Source organism: Macadamia integrifolia, chromosome 8, assembly GCF_013358625.1.
Source record: "Macadamia integrifolia cultivar HAES 741 chromosome 8, SCU_Mint_v3, whole genome shotgun sequence".
In the NCBI taxonomy this organism is placed as follows: Eukaryota; Viridiplantae; Streptophyta; class Magnoliopsida; order Proteales; family Proteaceae; genus Macadamia; species Macadamia integrifolia.
Window position 1 is genome coordinate 19407086 of NC_056564.1, and position 9814 is coordinate 19416899.

General features: G+C 39.8%; 2 protein-coding genes and 1 long non-coding RNA gene across 3 annotated transcripts; 1 reads left to right on the forward strand and 2 right to left on the reverse strand.

Annotated features, from left to right (window-relative positions):
- Positions 1–816: 816 nt before the first annotated feature.
- Positions 817–6448, reverse strand: LOC122087022. The gene is made up of 3 exons (XR_006142631.1): positions 4707–6448; positions 4449–4578; positions 817–1264 (listed from the first exon to the last, which is right to left on the reverse strand). It is a non-coding gene; the product is annotated as an uncharacterized LOC122087022 (long non-coding RNA).
- A 5-nt stretch (positions 6449–6453) lies between these two features.
- Positions 6454–7984, forward strand: LOC122087019 (salutaridine reductase-like). Its single transcript, XM_042655978.1, has 3 exons — positions 6454–6947; positions 7033–7450; positions 7543–7984. Exons 1-3 carry the CDS (start codon positions 6913–6915, stop codon positions 7921–7923), a joined length of 834 nt encoding a protein of 277 aa, XP_042511912.1. The 5' UTR covers positions 6454–6912; the 3' UTR covers positions 7924–7984.
- A 174-nt stretch (positions 7985–8158) lies between these two features.
- LOC122087020 lies at positions 8159–9524 on the reverse strand. Its single transcript, XM_042655979.1, has 2 exons — positions 8612–9524; positions 8159–8504 (listed from the first exon to the last, which is right to left on the reverse strand). The coding sequence occupies exons 1-2, from the start codon at positions 9299–9301 to the stop codon at positions 8418–8420; spliced, it is 777 nt and encodes a 258-aa protein (XP_042511913.1). The 5' UTR covers positions 9302–9524; the 3' UTR covers positions 8159–8417.
- Between the last annotated feature and the right edge of the window lie 290 nt (positions 9525–9814).

The following is a 9814-nucleotide window of genomic DNA, read 5'->3' on the forward strand; positions in this document are numbered from 1 at the left end:
TTGAAAATCGGTTTAAAGATCAATATTGATATGATATTGATCCAAATGACCCCCCATTGGCTGCTTCATCCATACTTTTTTCATGAAAATTGTTTTACAATTTTACCCTTAGTCCAACATTAATCTAGATTGACCCTTGTTGGTCAGTTTCGCCGATACTCATTTTTTATGATTTACCCTTAATCTGATACTGATGTGGATTGACCCATATTGATATATTTCACTCTAGTATTTCATAATTTTTTTTTTTTTACTATTTTACCCTTAATCCGATACTAATATGATATCAATTTGGGGTGAAACAGGGTCGGGTTGGGCTAAGTTTCTTAAAACCCAAACCCAAGCCCAACCCTGCATCCCTTTAATTGGGCCTGAGGCCGGCCCAAACCCTGCCAGGGCCTGCAAAAATTCAGCCCCAACCCACACCCTCAGGGTCAAAAAACTTGACCCAAACCCTATTCAGCCTCAGGGCGGGTTCGAGCTGTCAGGCCAAACTTTCACCCCTAATATATATCATGGATTTGAGTATTGGTATTGAATTGGCTGTATCATATCAACATTGACTGAGATTGATATTGATACTTGACCGATCCAGCTCAGGTATCAGTATCGAAACAGTAGTAAAAAAATTATTTTTTATGAAAAATAAAGATAAAATTGACCAATCAGGATTCCGGATTGACATCGATGTTGGTTATAACTAAATCCTTGCCCACTGGAAAAAAAATCCCAATAGTTCAATACCCATAAGGGAAAAAAAAAAAAAACCCAAAAAATTCGTCACTCGCATAAAATTTCAATCGGCTCCAAAAAGCTAGACTGCTTATTTTTTATTCTCACTGCAACAGGTAACTACTTCCAGGAACCAATCCAGTACCCTTAATCTATTTAGTTCATCCTCTCCGGCCCTGAGAGAGAAATTTTTTTCTTTTTAAAAATAAGAGAAAGATATATTAACTATTGTAACATTATATATACATCATATCCGACAGATAAACCGATTGTTATTTTTTTTTAGTCTCATTGGCTATATGGATTTGTGCACCACCAAATGCCTAATGTTAGTTTTAACACAAAAATTGGGGTAAGTTGGATGGTTATCTATTTCTAAACATAGTGGTATTAAAGTCCTAGGCCAAAAAGTTAGCACAGGTCCATAGTTCCTTTCAAAAAACATTCTGATTACCTTTCCATTACTCCATACCAAGTCCACCTTTTAGTTGATTTTCCTCGTTTTCTTCATTCTTGTCAACAAGTAATTTGCCTGACATGAGATAGATTTCCCTTTGAGTAAAAAACACAAATTGCTCACAATATTTTTTATTTTTATCTGTGAAAGGGTTATACTACTAGGGGGTAGGGGCACAAGTGTTGATTTGGGAAATTTCAGATGTCACCTCAAATGCACACTTTTTGTTGGGTATTCCGTTCAAAATCCAAATCTCAACCTGTTTGAGAATTTGTTTGAGAATTGGTTTAAGGATCCAGTTTTTGAGCACAAAAAAGAGTTTGGTTTCTATGTTTTCAGAGAAGTAACTTAATATCATAAACACTGAAAAGAACCAAGACAATTCATTCTTTGGAATATCACCAGAGTTGAAGCAATACATAATAAAACTATTTGAAGATAAAATCGGAAAGCAATTAGATTTAAGACCCAAGGGGCTGGCAGCCCAAACTCTTCTTGAAAATTCACACTCAAACAACAAATGGTATAATGATTCCTACTTGTTGCGACAAATTCCACAAAAGGGGTCAATATCTATTCATTTTAGTATGATGTCCTTGGTGGGGATCCCATTATTGATAATTATCCAAAATATCTTTTCAGCATCTAATGAAAGGATAGTTGGCTGCAAACCACACGGCCTTCTCAAATGGGCAAGTTTCAAAGATGTGAAGTAGGGTTTCTATAAATTTCAGCATCTGATGCAGTTGGGTTCAATGGGAACTAGCCTCTTCGAGAAGCCATATCCTACTGCAATCCCCTCGGCACAGCTATTCCACATGAAAATTTGAATGCTTGGCAGCATTTTAATCTCCTTTAAACAATTGGTTGCTAACAAAATTCAATTAAAGTTGGAACCCAGGTGCATGACTTTAGTTAAACACAGTGAATCCTCCAAGGCTTTTCTTTAACTTCAAGGAGAGATTTTCCTGGATGGCACATTAACCATGATATCTATGGACAACATATTAGTTATACCATATAACATGGTTGGACGTGGCTGAAATTTTTTCGACGGGTAAAACCTAAGGTCCTTGGAATTAGATCCTCTCAAGTGCACCAATGCATCCAATGACGGCCAGGGATGCATGCCTGAGTGTTGGCAACCATTTGTTGTGCACTGGGGGCAACTAAGGACCACTGAGTTGCATGGACAACTAAAGAATGTTAGAATGCAAAAATACATGGGAGGGCGTTTGACTGAATTTGAATATGAAATTTAAAATGTGGATAATCTATAAGGTGTACAACAAATCCAGCATTCAGTTTGCCAGAATCAATTGTCCATGTGGCTCAGAAATGGTGGATCCCCTGATAAGCTTATCATGATGGACCATCTAAATCAACTTTCGCCAAATCTAAAAATGTCTGTGTGACTAGCCATATGTCACTAGTCAGAAAATTCAATCATATACCACCTATGTATTGGCATGGTTTCACAGTTTATTTTCTCATTTGATCAGTTCCATTTGCCAGAAACTTTTGCCTTTCTACCTTATTTTAGGTGGTGGTGGTGTGTGTGTGTGTGTTTTTGGGGGGTGGGGGTGGGGGGATCAGAGTGTCCTCATTTTTTGTGACATGAGTTCTGACCTGGGTAATGGAATTGTGCTTCCTCTGTCTTGACTGTTCACCCATCTGTCCTCTTCAAGGTTTCTAAATCCGCCTCCTTAACACCAATCAACTACCTATTGCATCAGTGCAGAAAATGAAGTTCACTGAATGCTCTGCTTCTCAATACTAGCGGGCACCATTAATCTACCTCGAATAACTTGCCCTATCAAATATTCTTTGTAATATAAACAAAGGTTGTTGCTGCTGCATCTTCCTGTCCTTTTTCTCCTATTTCAAGACATTGCAGACAAAGAAGAAGTCTGCTATCTTCCTTTGTTTGCACTGAATGGATGGAACTACGGAATACCCAATATCAAGTACAAGTATGAATAGGAACTCGAAGAAAGAGTGGTGGTGCCTGGTGGTGTAGCTGTACGGGCACTTGAGAAGGCTTTTAATCGTAATTCTACAACAGCAACTCATCCTAAAGACTTCAACACACCTGGTGGTGATCCTGAAGCCCTCACTTATTCCATATATAAATGTACTCTGTACTCTAGTTCTCCTATTTCTTCCCTCTCCCCTCCCCTCTTCAGATTTAATGACTTCAGGGTTTACTTCCACCACCCAGGAGGTGATGACTGTATACATAACTTATAAATATAGTTATGATCTCAAATTCTCATCTAAGTGTGTCAATTTAGGACTGGAACCAGGAATCGTCTCGAACCTGATCTGCTAAAACTTGAAACTGGACCTTTTCATAAATAAACGGGATGCTAGTAACCACCTTGAACTGAAACTGCCACCACTCGTTTAAAAGACTTATAGGATAAGTTCTAAGGCTTATGAGGATGACTTGATATGGTAATTAGTGTTAGTGATTGTTAGATCAAACACCAAAAAATACGAAAATAAATAGACAACAATATATTATATAGACTCCAAGTCGCGGTCGATTCGGTCGAACCATACCTCCCGCACCTACATACGAGATCAGTGATGGGCTCCGGGCTTGGGCCTTTCGGCCCAACCCCTCTGCTCCCATCACAGATCTCAGAAAACTTCTCATTCGGGTCGCCACCAAAATATGTCGAAGAGGGTCAATCTTCAAAATTGGTCAAAAATTCGAGACAAACTTAACAGTGATTTTAAAGTATTTTGAAATTTTGTCTATTTATATGGTTAGGAATGGAGATTTCCTCTTTGAGGTATTTGGTTTAGATATTAAGTCTGTTCATGGTTAGGAATTGATGATAATTTACAATTTGTTTATTAAAGAATATCTTAAGAAAACATGGGCCACAAGGACTAGTCAGGCCAAAGACCTGGATTCCCGTCGTTAGCCAAAATATATATATATATATATATTTGATTATCTGGCAAGGGCCATTTTTTTAGTACTCTGTTTCTTCTATCTCTGTCCATGGCGGAAATCCTCAGCAATATGATGTTAATTCAGATCTAGTGTCTCCCAGTTTGAAATGGATTATCAAATAGGAAGATTAGATTATCTATAGAGAATCAAAGCAAATTAGGTCCATTGCCATGAAAGTAACACAACATTAATTATAGCCACTCAGAAACTAGAAGTGTTACTAGTACCATCACAAACAAAAAAGAAGAAGATTATGATAATACTAAGAATGACAAAGATGATGAAGCCAACCTGAAGACACAAGTCACTCTGTTGGGCTAAGTTTTCTTTTTGTTGAACGTGTTAGGTAAGTCTTGATTGGTGAAGAAGAAGATGGTCCAAATCCCTTGTTAAGGAAGACATCCGCAAGAACCGACTTTGACTGCAATGATGCCCTTAACAAATCAACGTTAGAGAGAGAAAGATATCTAAAACATGCAAAGAACGAAGAGAGAGAGAGAGAGAGAGAGAGAGAGAGAGAGAGTGTTGCAGAGAGAATATCTAAAGTACCTCTTTCATACCCAAATGAACGGCCTTATCCTCCAAGTCACCGAAATCCTTAAAATCATACCTATTAAAACTGGCAATACCAGAGATTTGCTTCACCTCCAAATCATCAGTAACCATGTAAGTCGCCACGTCCTTCGCATACCCTCCACCCCCTGTTCCTTCCCCAACAGCGGAACCACCACCACCACCATTGGCCCCTGTCGAGCCTTGGCCCTCAACAAAATACATCGGAGACATCATCTTCTTCCCACAGCAACCACACTAAGCCCCCTGCGTATTGGTTACATAATCCCTACAAGACTTTGTAACTACACCATAACATGTACTACCCCCACAACGCATCCCACAATCAAGCCGATCACACCTATAATAGATCGGTTTACTCTGCGAAGAGTTGCCATTGCCATTACCTTTGCCGCTGCTCTGCAAAAGTAGCATTGGCATTTGATTTCCGCCAGAACCAATCTCGGGCTGCAAAAGCAGGGACTTATTGGCGTTTGGTTGGATGTAACTGTTGTCCAGATTTTCTACGCTGGAATAGAGATTGCCGATGCATCCAGTCGTGATTTGAGTTGGAGTTAGGAGTCTCGCTGTGGTGCCTAAAGGCAAGGTCAAGAGGCTGAATAGGAAATCCACCAACTCCTTTCCTGCTTCCGCGAACAGGACTTTGTTTCTTTTCTTGTCAACCAGAAGCTTTAACTTCATTTTAGTTGCCGCCATTCGATCTACACACATTGTGTCTAGCTCGTTTGAAATCTGCAGAACCGAGCAGAACAGGAGAGAACAGAACAGGGATTATTGTGGGTTTTGTCTATGAAAGAGAATGGGGGAGGTTTGCTGCTTCACAACCATGATCCGAAGAAAGGGAAGTTGCAGAGAAGAAGAGACGCCGCTGGAAGGGGATGAAGGGATGAGGAAAACAGAGGATTTTTTTCCGGAATTCTTGTCACTCCCAAAGGTTGACCATACACATTCAAAATAAACAGTCTTTCTGCTATTAATATGCCTCAACAACCATTATTAGACCTTCAATGCTACCACCAACAACTACCTCAAGCTTGGTGAGTATGAGTTACAACTTTTCAATGCATCCAAGTGAGTCAAAGGTGTGTTCTTAAAAAACCCGAGCTCAATGTGCTGCTTCTCTCTTTTTCACATACATGCGCTCTTGGCTTCAGTGTGCCTCAATCATCATTCCCCTTGCTTGAATGAAGATTCTCCAACATTCAATGCAAGCTTTTATGGCTTCACAAGCTTGGTGGTAATGAAACTAAAGCCCTTAATTCAATTTAGAACACAACCATGAGGTTTTTTCACAAAATAGGGAAACACTAATGTTCCCAAGGTGGGTGAAATATGTAGGGTTCATTACTTGTCATGTACCAGTGAGTGGTGGATAAGGGTAACGTTATATGGATATGGATTTTCAAGCTGTATTGGTTGGCCCCTGAGAATCGCCAATGCTTTTCCCAACTTTCTTTTTTCCCACAAACCGTTAATCGAGTTGAGATTAAAGGGCTTTTACAGTTTTACTAGGGTTCAGGCGATTCTGGCCATGAACTAGGATCGCGAATTGTGATATCATGCACTTTTCTAGAAATCTCAATCCCTTCTGAAGCACACTCCAATGGTTGCCAGCCACTTTTCCACCTATCCTGACATGTAAACGAAACCCCATTTTTATCCACACAAACCTATAAGAAGAAGAAGAAGAGAAATGGTAGCTTTCGTGGCTGATTTTTTCTTGCTTCTTCACAGTTCACAAATGGAGGCTACAGCTGCTGAGTCTTTTCCATATTTTTTTTCTTGGTAGACATTCCTCCACGCCATTTCTCAGTTCTTATTCATGGTTTGCAGGTGATGCACTCCCACCAAGTGGTATTTGTATGCCCATGGCCCACGGGTCCGGTCCTGTCGAGACCTGCAACTCTGCAAGGAAGGCAGGGCGGTCCCCTTAGTTATGCTAATCAGTTCAATGAGATATACTGTACAACTAGATATCTAATTGAGCCAGGATTATATATGGTTGAGACTGATTAACTTCCACATCTTCATTTATTGATAATAGCTGTACATTCATATCTCTCTATGAATGTAAATAGCTCCGCAACTATTATCTTTCTTAATAATAATTTTACGCTGTTAGATTGGGTAGAGCCACTGAAGCCCAAAAACTAACTCCCTCCAGACAATTTGCTCATCCAAAATGGGTTCTTCCATCACTGGTTCTGCTAAGAAAAGGTTTGATTTTTTGTTCTTACATGTTTCTATTCAAGACCATCCCAATTCTCTAATTGGATGTTCTGACGTCCCTGTTGTGATGCAGGATAGCAGTTGTTACAGGAGCTAGTAAAGGTATTGGATTGGAGACATGTCGACAGTTGTCCTCTAATGGAGTTCTGGTGATCTTAACAGCTAGAGATGAGAAAAGGGGTATTGAAGCTGTTGAAAATCTCAAAGGGTCTGGACTGTCTCATGTGATTTTTCATCAGCTTGATGTGACGGAGCCTTCCAGTATTGCTTCCATGGCAGATTTCAAAACCCAATTTGCAAAGCTTGATATTGTGGTACTTCTTGTTGCCTTTATCATCCAATTTCATCACCCAGTTGCAGAGAAGACAGAAGAATGTCTGAAAACAAACTACTATGGCTTCAAAGAAGTAACTGAAGCACTTCTTCCCTTCCTTAAACTTTCTGATTCGCCCAGAATTGTTAACGTTTCTTCTCGGCGTGGGAAGTTAAAGGTACAGAGTACAAGCCCAACTCTGTAACGACTTTTGAGTAATTAATATGTATCAAACTTAGGAATTTATTATAATTTATGGTTTTGATGCAGTATATCTCAAATTCCCGGGATAAAGAGGTGCTAAGTGATATAGATTGCCTCACAAAAGAGAGAGTAGATGAGGTGTTGAACCAGTTTGTAAAAGAGTTCAAGGAGGGCTCATTAGAAACTAAAGGTTGGCCTGAAATTCTAACAGCTAATACAGTTTCTAAGGCAGCTATGAATGCTTATACAAGGATTTTAGCAAATATGCTCCCTGGGTTCCACATAAATTGTGTTTGCCCAGGCTGTGTCAAAACTGACATTAACTGCAATACTGGGGTGTTAACTATTGAAGAAGGTGCAAAAAGTGTTGTGAGGTTCGCTCTGCTTCCTGAGGATGGCCCTTCTGGTCTTTTCTTTATGAGGTCTGAAGTATCCCTTTTTGAATAAGAATGGTTCTATGGCCCTTCTGATCTTCTTTGTTCAAATAGAAGATACCATTTGCAAAGGACAGTACTTGTGTTCTAATTTTTTTATTTTTTAAATGATCAGTGTTAAATAAGTTGAATGTACAACTCAAAACTGATTCGGTTTTACAAAGTTGTACAACTCCTTAGTGCACTTATTTATTTATTTTCCTCTTTGATGATAAGTGGTATTGTCCCTTCCTAGATGAACACTCACATAAGCATAGAATCGGGCCTCTTAAAATCTCTAGTCTCCATGATTGCCATGAAAGCAACACAACATTAATTACAGCCACAACTCATGAAAGTAACACAACATCAATTACATTCACAACTCAGAAACTAAAAGGTTAACCACCACAAACAAAGAAGAAGATGACGATACTGAGTCACTGACGATGATGATGAAGCCATCCTGAAGACACAAGTCACCATGTTGGGATAGTCTTTGGTGAAGAAGAAGAAGAATTAAGCAGATCATGGTTCAAACTTATTCCCTTTTTTAAGGAAGACATCCGTAAGAACCGACTTTGAATGCAATGATGCCCTTAGCAAATCCAAACCCTAGTTCAATTCACACAATAAACCAATAAACCACAACGTATGAGAGAGAGAGAGAGAGAGAGAGAGAGAGAGAGAGTTGCAGAGAGAATATCTTAAGGGGTACGTACCTCCTCCATGCCCAAAAGAACGACCCCATCCTCCAAGGCTCCGATATCTTTAACATCATAGCTATTAAGAAGGGCAATACTAGAGATGGTAGACATTGGCTTCACCTGCAAATCATCAGTAATCATGTAAGTTACCACCTCCTTCACATACCCTCCACCACCCCCTCCTATTCCTCCTCCTCCTCCTCCTGTAACAGCACTACCACCACCGTTCGCCATTGTCGAGCCTTGTTCCTCAACGAAAGACAACTTACGCGTCATTTCCCGTCGACAATGGCCACACTTAGCCCCTATTGCATTGCTCACGTAATTCGTACAAGGGCTTAAGCAGTAATTGGAACACCCATAATAGGTCGGCGTCATCGGTTCATTACTCAGCGAAGAGTTGTCACTCTGCATAAGCAGCTTTTGCAATTCATTACCGCAAGAAACAATCTTGGGCTCCAAAAGCAGGGATTTATGGACGTTTGGTTGGATGTAAAGGTTGTCCAGATTATCTACGCTGGAATAGAGATTGCCGATGCACCCAGTCGTGGTTTGAGTTGGGGTTAGGAGTCTCACTATGGTACCCACAGGCAAGGTCAGGAGGCTGAATAGGAAATCCACCAACTCCTTTCCTGCTTCCGCGAACAGGACTTTGTTTCTTTTCTTGTCTACCAGAAGCTTTAACTTCATTTTAGTTGCCGCCATCTGATCTATACACGGTTTCTAGCTTGTTTGAAATCTGCAGAACAGCAGAACAGAACAGAACAGAAAAGAACAAGGATTATTGTGGGTTTTGTCAATGAAAGAGAATGGGGAGGTTCTACTGAGTTTTATAGCTATAGTGGAAGTTTGCTGCTTCACAACCTCTATCATGCTCCATTGCTCCGAATAAAGGGAAGCTGTAGAGAAAGAAGAAACGACGCTGGAAGTGGGATCCCATGTAACAAAAGATTAGTCTTGTACTTGCTGTCGGAAAATTTACATACCCCTTCATCAGATTCTACTTTAACTTCCACCACATCAAAGTTTGCTTCTTTCCAGACTGGGTTACTTCTCCTCCCTTGCAAGCATTGGTGGAATTCGAAGTTCTTGCTTTCCTTTTTTTTTTCCCTTTTTTTTTTTTTTTTTTTTTTTTTTTTGAAAAGAAAATTTTATTAGAAGCTCAAGAAACTTTTCAAAGTGCCTGGATTCTTTGCATTTGGTTTTCTTTAGGGTTGT